Raw genomic sequence first — 18,933 nt, 5'->3', positions numbered from 1 at the left:
CCTGATGTCAAACAAATTCTGATTCGGGTCAAACAAATTCAAACAAACAACGTACTAAATATTGGCAAAAGAAAAATTTCAAAAAGTCGATTATTTACCTATGAGGGGGGCTGGGGAAACGTTTCCTCAGCCCCCCACGGGTAAATTGAATTTTCCGGGGTACCTGATGTCAAACAAATTCTGATTCGGGTCAAACAAATTCAAACAAATAACGTACTAAATATTGGAAAAAGAAAATTTACGAAAATTGATATGTGGGGGGCTGGGGAAACGTACGTGTTGCGTGGAGCACTACCACGTTGACATTGTGAACGCCCCAATAGGTACACCGCGTTAAACAGAGGTTCACCAGGATAATACTACGCTATACGGTGCACCGTTGTGGTACGTATATACCTTGGTAGCACGATTATACCGCCCTGGTGCGATTCGCTCGGTACCGTCGCCGTCTGGTGATAATTCGGTGTGTATAGTCCGTCTGAAACGTCGTCATATGCGAGCCAATAGACTACTGACACGCGTTGATGCGCTTGTATGTCAAGAGTAACAGTTTCCGCCGCGGTGGTCAAAGTCGCCGGCCCGTGGCTGTTATGCTAATTATAGTCCGCTTCGTCTTAGGTTCGCCGAAAAGATATTAAGATTCTCATTTCAAACCAACGACTCAACAACATATCTGGCGAAGTAACAAACGAAACCAGCTGTTTCCTTAGTATCAGGGCTCTCTCTGATTCCCGCGGAATGAGATTTCGGATTCCAATATCCTGGTACTCACGACGACCGGGTTCCCACTAGCACAGGTGTGCTGATAATAGTAACCTACCTTAGTATCTTATATAATATTATGTTTTGTAAGTGTTTGTGAAAAGTCTCGAGTCTTATAGGCTGTAGGCATACGTACTTTATACAAACATATAATCATTTAAATAAAATCAATGTATATTATTTTTTGTAAACAACGCATATAATAATAGTTGGGTATATCGTATATAAGCAAGCGATATATATAAGTAAAAATCATCGAATATGTTATCTCATTGTAACCACATTTATATATAAAAGATTGTGTACCTATTTCACTTTTAATCTAAGTAACAGATAATAGATATGCTGTTGGGGGAGTTATTCTATGGCAGATACTGAAAAATATCCCAAATTAAATTATTGTTTTAAGGACATTATTGCGATTGAAATACATTTTTTTGGGCATTTTTTTAGATAGTATTTAGGGCATTTAAATCCAAACCGTTATTATAATGTATAAGGATCAGAAAGTAGTGCAAATGCCAGTTGAATATTGTACCTTTCTACTGAAATAACTTTAAAATTAGTATTTAAAAATAATATTTAGTGGTTAATTTTGTTGGTAAGTATTATGTGTCTAGTCATAGTTGGAAATTAAATTAACCGGCTACAATACTCATACAATAATATGTTCTCTTCGTTGTCTATTCTCTATAAGATACTTACTGTAATGTTTAGACTGTATTTATATTATTATGTTCGTTGATTTTATGATAATTGTCGTCAGTATAGTTTTGATTTCTTAGCAATCATTTTTTTTGTACAAAACTGTATTTATTTTTTATTTATTTTCGTGCCCCCTTTATAACGACGATCAGCAGTATTAAATGTGGAACGACGATTACAACGGATATCACGACTTTGCTATTTTAAATGATTTTTTCAGAATACCTACGAGTTATTTTGTTGTAGTTCAAAAAAAAAATCCTTGATAATTTCACCAAATATTAAAATGACAATTTTCCATAAATGGTAAAATTTTCAAACGATGTTGACTGTTTTTGAGCTATTTAAGGTCATAAGAAATTTATAAAATGTTGTAAATAATTAAAAGCATACTTAAACGGAACATAAATTCTCTATGAAAAACAAAAAGTAGACACGGGGCCCCGAGCATTATTTTCACGAAATGCCCCTCTAGCGCCGTCACTGATTGAAGTGGTTTTATCTTCGTTTATTATTATACTGTTAAATGTTGTTAGTATTAAGAATCACGTATTTCTATATAGAAAATGTTAAATAACTGAAGTTGCCAAAAAATAACTGAAGATGAACACGACGTGTACCTTTATTGAAATAAACAAAAACATGTAAGTTAACAAAAACTATTCAAGTACCTATATACTGTAAATATTAATGCGATTGACGCAAGTTATAAGTTGTCTATTTACTAATATTCGCGTTTATAAGACAGAATTCTGAATTATAAAATATGTTCTTTATATTCGAAGTATACAAATAATAATAATTGAGAAGTTTTAATTTTTTTTTGAAAAAGTAATAAATAGGTTTTAAAAAAGTTATTGATCACTGGTGCAACTCACTCGGTACCATCGCCGCCTGGTGATAATTCGGTGGGTATGGTCCGTCTGAAACGTCGTTGTATGCGAGTCAATAGACTCTACTGACACGTATTGATGCTTAGACGTCAGAATAACAGTTACCGCCGCGACGGTAGCCAAAGTTGCCTGGACCGTGGCTGTTATACTAATTATAGTCCGCTTCGTCTTAGGTCCACCGAAAAGATAAGATTAAAACTCAATTTCAACAGTTCAGATTCATTTGAATTTGAAGAAATCACGGTACCATATAATATGTGGAACGACGACTTATAATACAACTATGGACATCAGTGGCGCCGAACTAATTTTTTTAGGTGTGGGCGTGTGGCAATGAACAATTACTTATACCCACCTACGTACTTTTGTACCTAAGTCAAGCGGTGATAATCTTTCACTTATAATGATTTCATATAGAAAATCATATATATATTTCAATGATTTTTAATGCCTATATTATACACATAGCCCAGCATTTATTTTATACAAAATAATAGGCATTTATTATACTACATGGATGCTTATTACTGATACTTTTCAAGTATTATTCTATATACTTTGTAAAATAATGATGAAATCACTTGTATATTACCATTATTAGATTGAAAATATATTTGGAAAAGTCATGATTTTTTAGTGAAAATCGGTAAAAATAATATCTTAATATTTCTCCCAAATCATAATATTATCATAATTATACAATATCATTTCTTAAATATCGAAAATCTTATTAATAACATATTAGGTACTAGTTTTAAATCAATCCATCAATCATATCACATTTTATATTAAATGCAACTCTACCTATACACTATAACAGACCATTTCAGATCTAAATGGTTAACTTACATCTCTTCAATCTACACTATAATCTGATATTATATCAAGTTTTATGACTTATACATTATATTATGTTAAAACATGTAAACATTTCATTAATTCAATAAAAATGTGTTCAATTATCATAATCTCACTGTAAAAATTTATATAACTAATACTTTACGTTTAAAAACCAGTACATTCATAGATACCTTTGCTAAAAGTTATTATTTTTGTTTAAATATCATAAAAACTATATTCATAGAGCCACACTCATCAGCTATATAATATAATACCTATACTATCATTACGATTTTCACTGATTTTCATCACTTTATTATCATCTGTTATATATTTCCGTTACACAAATAATAATTAAGTTATATTAAGTACCTACATAATATGACTTTGATTTGATTTTCATGATATTTTAGATTTTGATTGAATCAATGCATAATATAAATATTTAATATTGATTTTACAGTGCAGTGTTTTTTTTATTTAGTCATCACTAGTAGAACAAAAAGGTATGGAATTTATTTTTGAGACTAGATACATAATTAGTATATAAATTATTCTATTTACTTCACAAATAATGTAAAACGTATGTATATTACCATCACAAGTTAGGATATATTATCTTGTCATGTCTAGTAGATATTAAATAATTAGTCATAGTTTGATTTTATATAGATATAATATATATTCATAATATTATATTTCTATATTCGTTGTAAATATCACCTTTTCGATCGTAAATATAAACATGTTTAATGTTTATACTCCAACACATATGACATATTATACGTTTGTATTTCAAGTCAATCAGTTCGTTAGTTTGGGCTACAGAGAGGTCGGACCATTTTTTGTAAAATTACACGGGTTAAAAATTGATACGAGTTGGCCGTCTCGTGTAATATATTGCCGTCGTGTCACGAGCAATTTTTATCACTTATAACACACTTAACTTAAACTCTTAACTTACTGGATTATAAGAAAATAATATCGAATACAATTTCATTTGGATGTCCGGAACAACTAATTTTTAAGAATATTGGTATACATAATATTATATCTAATACTGATATTGTTTTGGCTAGTATTTGTTATACACAAACTGGGTGATTTGAAATTTAAATATTTTTGTACTATGATAAAATATAATTTAAGCCATTATAACGAACTAAGAAATATAATGACTATAGAGGACAAATACCTGCCCTTTGACTGTTGGTGATCATTCATAAACAAAAGAAACGATAAATCGTAGAGTAGGTAATAACTTACTATACCTACACTTACGCCATGATGGAGACTTCATTATGTTTTGTAATACGAATAGATCTGAACACACGTTAACAGATTATATTGATATCTGCAGTATGCTGTTTCCGAACAATGCAGAATGACTTCAGAAGAATTAAATCCAACAATTATCAATAACGCGGCATTAATCTTAAGCTTATTCTAAGGAAAAATATCAACATTTTGTTATCGTCAAAATTGTTGTATCCGTCTGGCGTCTGCGATCCAAAAGAACATGGTTTAAAATAAAGTTGAAATAAATTTCAACAGTGAATGAAATTATGGTACATAATATTTCAATTACAATGCTAATTTTATTATTGTCGCCAGATTTTAGAAGGACGACAGGTTTCTGATTCCTGCACTAGCGTCTGGCTTGTTAAATGTCACCAATGAATCAAATGATTTAAAGACATGTATTAAATAATTATTCGGATTGAAACTCATATATTGTAAAAGGTTAATCGATAATATAGTGTGTAGGTCGATGTCCTCAATATAATATAATATTAAGCCGTAGAATCAACGCGGTATAGAACATTAAGACGATAATATTTTTTTAAAATTATTTTATACTGATTTGTAAATATGCATAAGAATGAATCATAAAGTCAAATAAATAAAAAATGTATTATATGAATTGAAAACTTGATATTCTCTTCAATAATAATATTACTATTTTTTCACTTATTTTATTGCCCACTTACTTTTTATACTATGTTAAAGCATGAATGGGGGGGGGGGGGGGGGACAAATGTATTCTGCAGAATATCAACTTATATTTTGAGGAATTGTTAATTTCATTCGAAAGAGGGTCGTGATGATGAACACATAGTTTTTATAAAATGTGCTGTACATATATTTAATTATAAAAATGTTTTTATTGTGATATATAATTCTATTAAGTTTAAATTACATTTTAAAGATGTTCAATATAAATGTAAACAGAAAATTGATATCAATAAAATTGAGTTTTTTCCTTCACTTAGGATGTAAGTATCTTTACGTCGATTAAATCATAAATATTTTTTTTTTTAAAGCAATGAAAACATTTAAAAAATAAATATTGGGAAAATTGATTTGCTGTCAATTTGGTTATTTTATTGTGTAGTTATTAGAAATGTACTCATAAATTCATAATAATATCTATACGGGTACTTTACTTGTTAGGTAACAATATATTTTTTAAGAAAAAAAATATAAGTAACTCAGTTAATAAATTTGATAAAGATTATTTTGCTTTTACTTGTCACTGGATAGTATTAAAATTGAATTTAATGATAATATTATAATAACATTGTATACGAAAAACTATTCTGAGCGATGACGGTTTGTCAGTGTGGTTATTTTATATGTATTATATTTATATTGCTATTACCTACTTATTTTTAATAGGGTAGCCGATACGTTTAATTTTAATTATAAAATTACAAAAAAATAACTATAAAAAACGGAATTTTGTATTACATTTTAGAAATTTTTAGAAATTTCTTACTCAAAATTTTTTTATTCATTTTTGTGATTTTTACGTATTTTGTAAAAATTTGAACTTTAAATGTTTATAAAAAAAAATTGTTACTGTATTTTTAATATTTTTCAACTGTCATTGTAATAAAATATTAGGAGCCTTTTATTATATTGTTAAGATTTTTGACATTAAATATAAATCAAATGAACCGATTTTCATGTCTTACGTTAATTTTATATAACATAATTTTATTATTATACACGAACCAAATGTACGAAAAATATTTTGAAGGTTTCGGTGCCTATTAGGTAGGGTACATCTAATACAAATAGCTCATAATATAATAATACTAATTATTAAATAATGTTTTAATATAATACGATCCTATACTCTTACAAAATGATATGAGGAAAAAAACATATTCTGCGTGTTATATTTTAGTTAATTTATTTTTTCGTTTCGCACAGGTTTAGGTCCTATAATTGGATTTTTACCTACAATAGCGAAACAATTGGGGTACTCAATAACCACATACGGTATCATTATGACTTTTATATCGATAATAAAAATGGTAATGTCACCTCTATCTGGTATAATCGTCGACATATTCCGGGTGAAAAAAACGTTATTTTTTACAATGACACTATTGCTGTGCGTGGTTTTATTTTTCTTCATGTTCGTACCAAAAGTGCCTTTGGAGGAGATAGGCGTAGAAATGAAATGCGAATCTGAAATTATTTTGATTGTTCGTGCCGAAACCGTTCAACAAAATAGACACAACACGTCGATGTTTGATGAAGAGAACAATGATGAATTGATCACATGCAAGGTGAGACTAAACAATATTTAAAAAAATATTAAAATGTATGGACTTGGAACCGTAGTTTTGTTTTAACAAATGCTAAATAATGATAGTATATTTCTGCGGTGCAGTGTAGTCGTATATATTATAATGTGTGTCAGTGTGTCAATAACGAACTATGACATACCTACATAATATGTCTTATATAACTACAGAGGAGACTAAAATTCACTAAATTTCACTAAATTTCGGTTTATATTTAAAATGTTTAAACATGTAAACAACTTTAGTTCATCTTATTCAGCTGACTTGTCAAAATACGAAGTCGTGTGACCATCAAATAAATAAATCAACCAATCAATCAGATTTCAGCGATTATTGGATGACAACTACCAATAATGATATCGAAAATATAAACGGTCGTAGTCGGATTGATGTTACATTAAAATTGAAAGATATGGAACAAGTAATATTACCATTATCTTTTATTCAAATGTATTTGTTAATATTTAATTAATTTGATCTCAGACTGAAAGTTCGTATGTTTTCCACTTGTTGTCCGTCCAAATGAACGGTACGGAAATTCCTCTAACATGCCAATGTCGTCTAAAAACATTTTGCCACATCTCTGCATGTTCTAATGAAGACATCATGCGGATAGCCACTGTGCCGACGTACAGAGGAAACGTTCTTAATTTGTATCAATTTTGGATTTTTTTCTTAACTATGTCTGCGTTGTTTACTTGCATAGCTATAGTGAAAACTTTACAAAACTCACTATGTCTCGATCTTTTGGGTAAAATATGATACAATGATACCAAAGTCAATAATATTTATTATTTATGTAGTTGAAATAAAAATTACATCAAATTTTATTTTTAGAAGACAAACCTGAGGATTTTGGAAAACAAAAATGTTGGGGATCATTAGGTTGGGGCAGTTTTTCCATATTCATCGGATGGCTTGTGGATTGGTTTAGCATTAATAAAAAGGAAAAAGAATATTCACCAGTTTTTTATTCTTGTATTTTACTCGAAATTTGTAATTTATTTGTCATAAATAAACGTCTTAAAGTAAGTTATTTCCTGACTCTATGCTATACATCATAATCTATATATTTTAATACTCAATTTATTGTGCACAATAATTACTAAAAAAAAACCATTATATTGTCCTGTAACTTTTATAGGTAATCGAAACGAAAAAAACCGAAGGAAAATGGAAGAGTATATATGGAATGTTTACTAAACATTATGTGATTATATTTTATATATGGGTAATATCAATCTCATTGCTCCATTCAATTATTACACATTTTCTATTCTGGTGAGTCTATTCTAATTGAAGACATTTTTTTTATTAATACATTAATTAACTTGTAATTAATTTAAGTGTTTTTTGACATGTATATGTCTTATAGCTGGGGTCATTCTATACAGTTATGTGACACCGAGAGCGTTACCGCGACGTCATCGAGTTGCAGTGTTTGGCAAGTTCCTTTTAAAAAGGAATTTGTTCCATTTCTCGTTCTTTTTTTAAAAAAAAGGAATTTGTTCCGTTCTTTGTTCCTTATAAAAAAAGAATTCGTTCCTTTGTCGTTCCTTTGGAAAATGAACGAGTTCCTTTTTTAGTTCCAAATAAAATAAAAATTCTTATTTAATCACTTATGTTTTTTTTCATATCCATACTTCATTAATTTTTGATTCTAATATATTATACAAGTAGGTACATATTTTATAATTCTATTTTGACATTTTCTTCAAAATTAAATTGTTGGCCAAGGTAGGTCGATTGTCTTAAGTCTATACTCGATAACGATCACTAATTAGCAAAATACATTATACACATTAAAAAAAATATATCTTAATTTCAATTATTTACATACTTATCTGTGTAAATTATTGGAACTAGAAAGGAACGAACATTTTTTTTTATTTTTCCTTGTAATAAGATCTAGTTTGTTTTCTTGTTCTTTTTTTATAAAAAGGAATTCGTTCATTGTTCCGTTCTTTAAAAAGGAATTCGTTCCAGGAATCCGTTTCTTTTGGAACTCGTTCCTTCCAAACACTGTCAAATTGAGACTATGAGCCTAAAATATTATTGTATTTTTTCTGCCAGATTACACGTTACTGTTGTTACAACAACCAAACAATAACAACGATTAAATTAATGTTATAACGACCCTATAGGTTACCCCTAGCAACCGATGATTAATATATTTAGGTTACCATAGCAATCTAATTAAACTTTTTTTGATTCTGTACGTAGCGATGAATGTATTACATTTACAAGACATATACATATCTGATGCATCTGCATGCAGTGGAGATACTCCCTTTTTTAAAATTATATTTAAAAAATATCACGGTATGTGATAGTGTCAAGTACCTTTGATTTAGGCAAGTACTGCCTACATATTATTGAAGACAGAAAATATGAAAATAAAAATGTAATTTTTGTCTACTGTCGGGTACAATTCTAATAAGTAATAGGTAATTAGTAAATTTGTAGTGCTCGAATTGACGTTGTTTTTCAAATTAAATGTTAAATACTAACATTGAATATTCATAATAAATTGATAAAGCACAATTACATTATTTTCTCCTAATTATTAATAGATTGTTGAAAATACGATAAACAACACGCGTAAATCAAAACTTTGGCTTAATTTCGGTAAGTCAATTTTTAAGATAGAAGAAAACTTGTTAAATCAAAGTTGCTAAAAAAAAATGTAAGCAATTCAAATTCAAACTAAAAATAGGTGTAATATTAAGTCCTTTATGCAGTAAAAAAATCGCAAATTAAATTCAACGTTTTGCGTTCGAAATATTTCGTGTTACCTTTATCTTTTAACCTTAAAAACTTTTTAATGTGACGATGCCCTTACGTTTGACGTATATTTCATATATTATATTATTGGTGATTACTGAATAATTGCTGTCCATATACATTTGTACAAGGAGATATTCGATTATTACATATTCACATAACTACATAAATGATTATTCAACACGTGTTAAAAACGACTGCGTTGAAAATGTCTTAGATTCCCTAGAGTATATTTGATTAAAGATTTTGCAAAATAATATTTCATCGTTAAAACGTTTCGACACTACAGTTAATAATTATTCTTCAGGTACATGGAGGATTTGGTTTCTGCTAACAATGACAACAGCCAACGGGCGTGGCTAAAAACGCTTCAAGGTCTAGCTCAAGGCATCCAATGTTTTGGCGGTGAAATACCATTTTTTTTCTGGTCCGGTTGGATAATCAGAAAGATGGGTCACATTAACTGCATGGCCATAGCAATTGGAGCCATGGCTATCAGGATGTATCTTTACACAGTCATCTGGAATCCAGCTTGGATCATTGCAATAGAGCTATTGAATGGCGTGTCGTATGCATTGGGAGCGTCGGTGAAAATGTCGTACGCGAAAATTATGTCACCCGAAGACTCCACGAACACTGTAATCGGGATATTAGTACTTTTCGATGGCATTGGTAAACTATAAAAATTGTTATTTCGTGTTTCTATATAAAGCAATGTAAAATGCTTTAACAAAAAAAAAAAAATGAATTAATCCACTTATAGTAGTAGTCACTCATTATCGATTTATAATACCACGAAAAATAGAACAATTTTCATTGAGAATGATCTCACGAATAATAAAAATAAAAAAGGTGGGCAAGTAAAACTCTGCTATACAGTGTTAAATTTGAATTCAATGATATAATATCATTGTATAAGAATAACGATTCTGGGCGAAGCCTATGATATTACTAAGTATATTTTATGATATTATTGTGAATAAAGTACTTTATATATAACCTATTTAAGTGGAACCTTATTTTAAACGTTCAATCCTTAGATATAAAAGTTGAAAATTGTATACATTTTTAACTACAAAATAATTATTACATTTTAAATATGATAAATGTTGTCAAAATTCGAATTTAAAATGTTTATTAACAAATTTGTGCACATAATATATTTTTAATATTTTTCAACTGCAATATATCAGGATATATTATTGAATTCAAATTTAACACGTCGTTTACTAAAGTGTAAGTCGCCGTATCGACGACGAGATAGAATCTACTGCAGAAAAAAACTTTCTCAGTTATTTTTTTTTTTAAATGTTTTCATTGCCTTAAAACAAAAATATTTCTTGTTTAATCAATATACGTGGGTACTTAAATCCTAAGTGAAGGAAAAAATTCAATTTTATTGGTATCAATTTTCTGTTTACATTTATATTGAACATCTTTAAAATGTAATTTAAACTTAATTTAATTATATATCATAATAAAAACATTTTTATAACTAAATATATGTACAGCATATTTTATAAAAACTATGTGTTCATCATCACGACCCTCTTTTGAATGAAACTAACAATTCCTTAAAATATAAGTTGATATTCTGCAGAAAACATTTGTCCCCCATCCCCTCCCCCAAGAATGCTTTAACATGGTATAAAAAGTAGGTAGGTAATAAAATCAGTGAAAAACTAGTAATATTATTATTGAAAAGAATATCAAGTTATTAATTCATATATAATTTAAAATTTAAACTTAAAATGTTTTTTAAAATTGTGCCTATGTATTTTTAATATTTTTTAACTGCTATTGTAACAATATATTAGGATTCAGGAGCGCCTTTTATTAAATTTTCACCCATTTTTACCTTACAAATACAATGTTAATGACAATTATAGAAAAAAAAATTAAAAAAATTGATAACTGGCAATGCTCGTAAACCGCTCAAAAAGAGTCAAAATATTTTCAAAAAAGTATGGTGTATAGAAAATAAAAATATAAACATTCAGTGAAATTTTCATGTAAAATAATAAATACGCTACATGAGAAATATCGAGTGAATATCCAATATCCGATATTGTAAAAATATGAACTTAAAACGTTCATAACAATTTTATTTAATCTGCTAGTAGACATTTTTTTTTTTTTTTTTTGATTAAGATTGACATACTTATTAGGAATCTTATATTACATTTTCAAATCTTCAATTAAAATAGAAAGTTTTTATGAATTTCAAACTCAAAATATTTTGCACATTTTTGTGAATTTTACGTATTTTATCTATATTTGAACTTTAAATGCTTATAAAAAAAAAATAGTTAGTATGGATTTTTAATATTTTTTATCAGTTTTCAAAACAATATATTAAGGAGCCTATTCCTAAATTCAAATTGTAATTAGAAATTTAATTATAAGATTTTTACATGCTTTTACATGATCACCAGGATGTATTTTTACACAGTCATCTGGAATCCAGCTTGGATCATTGCAATAGAGCTAGCTACTGAATGGCGTGTCATATGCATTGGGAGGGTTGGTGAAAATGTTGTACGCGAAAATTATGTCACCCGACGACTCCACGAACAATATAATCGGGATAATAATACTTTTCGATGGCATTGGTAAACTATGGAAATATTTTTATACACTTGAGATTAAGTGTTTCTATAAAGCAAGGTGAAATCAGTGTTGGGAAAATTCCTTTTAAAAAGGAACTCGTTCCCGTTCCTCGTTCCTACTGTAAGAAAGGAACTCGTTCCCGTTCCTCTTTCCTGTCCCGAAAAAAGAACGCGTTCCCGTTCCTTTTTAAAAAGGAACGCGTTCCCGTTCCTTCATGTTCCTTTTTTTGCAATTTGAGTGGTGGTCAATGGTGTATTTTGCGAACAATTTTTAAGTCAGAAATAATCGAACCGAGAGAGTTAACCGATTATTTCTGACTTAAACATTTTTCGCAAAAAACACCATTGACCACCACTGAAATCGGTTAACTCACTCCTTTCTAGGAGCACCGATTTTTAACAAAAATGATTTGTCTTAGATTTTTTTTGTTATAATTCAAAAGTTGTATAGCGTAGACTTGAAACTTTATATATATACATTCATATTGCATAATTGCATAATATTATACATGTATATTACTATAGTAGTATAGTATACAGTGTATAGTGTGTACTATACACGATACACCACACATAGAGATATGCTATAGGTTATAGGCTTATAGCCCATAGGAGTATAGGACATAGTATGATACAACAATCTGTTTTTTTTTTTAATTCAATTTATTTGAAAAAATATTTTTATACTGACATTTTGTTTTGTTTGAGAAGAACTAATTTGGCGCGCGGAACCGGAAACGACCCGGAACACGACACGTAGTCGACCGACGGCGTCGCGGCTCAGTTTTGGCGCGGAAACACACTATATGCGCTTCATAAAATATACTGTGGCACTCAACGTGTTAAAATTTTTTCATTATTTGAGGAACGGAAATTTTCGTTCAAGTTCCTTCAAAATAGGAACTCGTTCCCGTTCCTCGTTCCTATATTTTAAATGGAACGCGTTCCGAGCTTCGTTCCTATAAAAGGAACGCGTTCCTTCCCAACACTGGGTGAAATGCTCTAACAAAATAAAATGAAGAAATCAACTTAGTGGTATCATTATCGATTCATAATAGGTATCATGAAAAATACTACGATTTTCATTGGGAATGATCTCACGCACGAATAATAATAAATAAAAATATGTAGGCAAATCGGTACTTTTTTTTGAAAATGTTAGCATTTTTTGACGATTTTAAATTTTAAGGTCATTTTTCGTTTTTTAGAACATTTTAGGATTTTTGTGGCGATTTTGAAAATTTATTTTAAGATTTTTACATGCTTTTACATGATTTTTATATAAATTAAACAAACTATAACTATATACAGGTAAATAATTATATCATCTAAACCAATAAAAAAAAATAATAATTTATGAATATAAAAAATTTGTACTTCCAGATTAAAAAAGTCCAATACGATCAGTTCTATCTGTAATACTTTTTTAAAATCCTTTAAATCGATATTTTATGTAAACCAAATTTATAATAGAATTTGTATCAAATTTATTAAAAACTAAATAAAATTGTTGCATTTTTTTAGTTTATTATTTAAAATTTTTAGGGCATAATAGCATTTTTTTAAGGCATTAAAATCCAAGGCCTGAATTTATTGCCAAGCATAATTTATGATTTTATTGTTATTAAAGTTATTTATTTAACTATTAGTGATACAGTAGGTTTAGTTATTTTTTTCCGAAAATATTGCATTTGTAAATGTAATTGTGTGTATAGAATATAATAATTATTAATAAACTTTAAAAGTTTCAAGTAGGGACCCATGAATAATATTTTTAGATTACAAAAAAAAAAAACTAAAATCGTTATTCTTCTTTTAAATATCTAATTTCGACCAAATTTGAACTTGGAATGAGTATAAAAAAAGTATTGCGCTTGTGTATTTTTTAGCTCCAAAAAATTTTGTGTCAAATTTTCAAGCTTGGCTATAAAAGTTGAAAGCATTTTATAAATTATTGTATAAATTATAAATAATTTACAAATGTTCTTGATCTTGATGATTTTTGTCAACATTTTAACTTTAAAAAAAAAAGTAAACTTTTTTTTGTTATCGCTAAAAACACTTAAGAGGAAGTTTATATTAAATTTTTGTTGTGAAGTAGATAGCCACGCATAGGTGGAACTTCATAATATATTAGCATTATAAATAGTAATTAATAAATAGTATTAACTAATTTTATTTAACTAACTCAACTATTGCAGTACATAAATGTTTTAAATAATTATTAAAATTTACATTATCTTATAAGTGTGATAATAGTTATAAGCCCACTCATCTCGCCCACGATAATAAAATATAGGTACAATGTAACCATTATGTTGGATTACCTATTTAAAAAGTAACATGTTAATATGTATATAACTATAATAGAGCAGTATTTGGCAAGTTTCTTATAAAAAGGAATTCGTTCCGTTCCTTGTTCCTTAAAAAAAAAAGAATTCGTTCCTTTGGAAAATGAACGAGTTCCTTTTTTAGTTCCAAATAAAATAAAAATTCTTATTTAATCACTTATGTTGTTTTTTTCATATGCATACTTCTTTAATTTTTAATTATAATATATAACTATAAGTATAGGTAGGTACATATTTTATAATTCTATTTTGAGATTTTCTTCAAAATTAAATTGTTGGCTAACGTAGGCCGATTGTCTTAACGTCGATACTCGATAACGATCACTAATTAGCAATATACATTATACACATTAAAATAAAATCTTAATTTAAATTATTTACATAATTATCTGTGTAAATTATTGGAACTAGAAAGGAACGAACAATTTTTTTATTTTTCCTTGAAAAAAAGAACTAGTTCATTTCCTCGTTCTTTTTTTATAAAAAGGAATTCGTTCATCGTGCCGTTCTTTAAGAAGGAATTCGTTACAGGAATCCTTTACTTCCAAACACTGTAATAGAGCGTAGGCATAGACTATGAGTATTACACAAAAATATAATATTACGATATTCTATCATAATTTGTGTAAATGTCTTACATCAAAATTAAAATTTCCCGTGTTGAAACAGAGATATAAAATTGGTAGAGTTACTAGATTCCTATATAAGTTTTTATGTACAAATACAATAAAAGTTTCTGTTATAGTTTCATTTCCTTCTATATGTATCAATTTAGGAAAATATTGAATATGTTCATAGTTCACCACAAAATATTACCTTATAATAATTAAAATATGCTCTAAACTAAACACTCAAAAATATAAAATATGTATTAGCAATAATTAAACACTATGAATGTTTCGAATTTTATTTGTTTTCGCATTGTGAAACGAATTGTGTGTTTAACTAGCATACAATACAACCAGGAAAACATGGAAATGTATGAAAGTCTTTTAGAGTAATTATTATTATGTACCGAATTGACGATTATTCGAAAAAATCAATTTTATAATGACAACGTCATTATTATCGAACGCATTTATCAGGAATCTGTTACCTATTTAGTTAAATATTCTTGGACAAAATGAATTCATATTAATAATAAATGTATACAATCATAATAAAATATTATATGATTTGTTGACGTGTTGTTACCAGTGGTAGCATATCTACATGGAGACCAAATTGTGTACAGAATACAACAAATATATAATAATATGAATATATGTGTTTACTGATATGTCTATTAAAATCTTTATATCCCCCTTCCGATGAAAAACCCTCGATACGCTACTGGTTACTAGATGGTTAGTTTAAATAGACATTTAAATTACATATTTGGTGGCATTTGCGCAAACATTATAATAATAATTATTAATTTATTAAAAAAATTCCAATTACAAAAATATTACACAAAAACAAAAAAGTTATCATTACAACTGAAGAGATGTAGTCACCTCCAAGCCATTATGGCTATCATGCTGAGATGAGAGTAGTTCTAATCAGTTAGGTTATGACTCATAACTATGGTAAATCAAATTAATATAACAATAAAAATATCTTAACAATTGTGTAAAATGGTATTATTACCATTAATTGGTAAATCATATTATTTATAATTTGCACTTTTTTTTCCTGTTGGTACTGAGTGGACCCGATATATTATATACATGGATAAAGTTTTTTCAAAAACTACAGTGATTACTCAGAAAAATAATTTGATTTATTTTAACAAACCATAGCTACAGTATAGTATACATTTAACTTTTGTAATGTCGAAAATGTTTAGAGGCCCTAGGTAATGCAAATGATATACGTAAAAATAATATTTAAATACCTATACGTATTTATTTTTACAAGTTAATCTTTCAGTTTAAAATTTTAATTTGATTTGATTCGTTGTATAAAAACATTATACCTAACACGATTTTAAAATGGATTATGTTTTACAGGTGAATCTTTAGGTAGTCTACTGGGTGGATTTTTATTCGGTTCATATGGTGGAGTGTGGTCGTTTCGATTTTTCGCCTACAGTTCTGCTATGTTGTGCTTTTTAAACATACTAAGCAACCGTTTTGGATTGACTAAAGATTTGAAAAATTATGATTTTGTCGCAGTGCCTATGACAGAAAATAACCAGAAAAATGATGACGTTGATATCGAAATCTAATTTATTGATTTCTTTATTTTTTTATTTTTTATAAAATTGTAAAAAAAAAAAATGGAATTTTACTATACAGAAAAATTCTAAAATAACGAATAATGTTTTATATAATAGTATATATTAGCTACTTTAAAAAATATTTAAATAATTCATTCGAACCGCGAACGTATAGTATAGCCTATTTGGCCTACATCACGTCTTTGTCGCACAAACTTCAACGACTAAGGGACCACCAAACAATATTGAAAATTGACTGTTGCTAATAAATTGCAGATTTTCTATTATTACATACAATTGTTTTTGAATAATTCTGAGCGGATTGATGAATACCTATATTGATTTTACAATGACGTGTGTTTTTTTTTTGTATGTAATTCGAAATAAAGCTCCGATTTTTAACCAGCGTAACACTAAAAAAAGTAGACTGTCCACTGTCTAAGAAATTAAAAATCAAGCTTAAGCTAATTGATAAACTAATAAAGAATTATTATTTCATTTTCATTAAAATGGCGGAAAAGTGGGTACCTACTTTTTTAAATAATCTAATATTTAACCCGCTGAATATCAAATATCGTGAAAAAGAACGTTAGGTTAGGTTAAAAAATAGATTGAGAAACTTTATGACTAACGATGATCTAGAATCAATGATGTTTAAATATTATATAGAAAAATCAATTTTGATGGAAATAGACAATGATATAATAATAAATGAACTGGAATGTACCTATACTTGAAGTAATATTTTAAGTAATTTGTTATTGTAACTATTTTCATAATTATTATTTGTTAAACGCTTATTATGTTAACTGTTTCTTTAGGATAAGTTTTAACAGGGCCGGATTGGGTAGTCTCGGCACTTTGAGAAATATTTTTCAACCGGTCCATAATTTTCTATAGTGGCGCATATTGCCCAAATTTTAATATTAATAAATATGTACGTATTTAACTCTTTTTACTCATATAATATTATGTTTTATTATTTATGCATATTGCGTACACACATTTTAAGTCACTACCTCCTTACATATTATGTGTGTACACACATGTAAATACATATAAACGTAATATATTATAATATAAGGATTTAATTATATAATTAATTAACTCGCCCTAATTCAACACTTGTCAGATATTCGATAAACGAAATAAGAAAAAATAGGTTTAATATTGAATTACTTATAATTTGACACTAATTAAGAATACAATTAATATATCTGAGATATTTTAAAAATTACATTTATTATTGACACACATTAAATATTATATGGCTCATTACTAACTCATTACAAATATTACGTTCATTTTGTGTATTTTAACTAATTTTTGTTTATTTTAAGCTTTTTTAATACTTGTTGTAAAGGTTATCCTAACTAGTACCTATAGGCAATTAGTAATTGCCAATTGACAATACTAATAACACCTACTCCAGTCCATTGTTATTGAAAAAGTAATCTAAGAGTAAGTAAGATAAGATTACATATCGAACGAACCCAAAACTATATAGGTATACAATAGTAGCTTTAGTAGTAAATACGAAAAAATTTAATGTTTTCCTTCAGAAATAAAAAAGCTGGAGGCTTCTGGAGTCTTATTATCAGAAACTATTAATACAATTAAACAAATTGAAACTACATTGTCCCTTGCTCCTAATGTAATCGGAGAAACAATATCAAACAAACTGAATAATGTTTTGATGAAAAATAATGGGTCAAAGTTTTAAAAAATATATCTGCTATTCTGGACGGTGAAAATGCAAGTAGAGATGGTATTCCGGAAGACCTAACTTTAAATGATATGGTTCATTTCAAATATGCCCCTGTTACTTCTGTGGACGTTGAACGAAGTTTTTCTTCATATAAAAACATTTTATCTGACCGCCGTCGCAGCTTCCTGTTTGAAAATCTTAAGAATCATCTAATTATGCAATGCAATAATATGTGTACAGGTAAAAAAATATGACATATTTTTCATTAATTTATTTTAATATAATATGATTTTATTGATTTTTCAGAATAATTATACCAGGAAGCGGTTGAATTCACAAGTCAAATTTATACCTATTTTATTCATAAATCATATTTATTAATTAATATTTTAAAAATAAATTTTTTCACTCATCTAAGTACATTTTTTGGTCATTTTTTAAGTTCATTTTTTAGAGTTTTTAGGTCATTTTTGCATTTTTTT

General features: G+C 27.9%; 1 protein-coding gene across 1 annotated transcript; it reads left to right on the top strand.

Moving 5' to 3' along the window:
* Nucleotides 1-5,304: 5,304 nt before the first annotated feature.
* LOC132946461 (major facilitator superfamily domain-containing protein 6-like protein B) lies at nt 5,305-18,541 on the top strand. The gene is made up of 8 exons (XM_061016468.1): nt 5,305-5,476; nt 6,420-6,781; nt 7,059-7,220; nt 7,283-7,550; nt 7,637-7,827; nt 7,944-8,080; nt 9,891-10,255; nt 16,535-18,541. The coding sequence occupies exons 1-8, from the start codon at nt 5,410-5,412 to the stop codon at nt 16,750-16,752; spliced, it is 1,770 nt and encodes a 589-aa protein (XP_060872451.1). The 5' UTR covers nt 5,305-5,409; the 3' UTR covers nt 16,753-18,541.
* Nucleotides 18,542-18,933: the final 392 nt, after the last annotated feature.

This window comes from Metopolophium dirhodum, chromosome 6 (genome assembly GCF_019925205.1).
Source record: "Metopolophium dirhodum isolate CAU chromosome 6, ASM1992520v1, whole genome shotgun sequence".
Classification (NCBI taxonomy): Eukaryota; Metazoa; Arthropoda; class Insecta; order Hemiptera; family Aphididae; genus Metopolophium; species Metopolophium dirhodum.
Note: the sequence above shows the minus strand (reverse complement) of the source record. Positions and strands in the feature narration are given on the sequence as shown.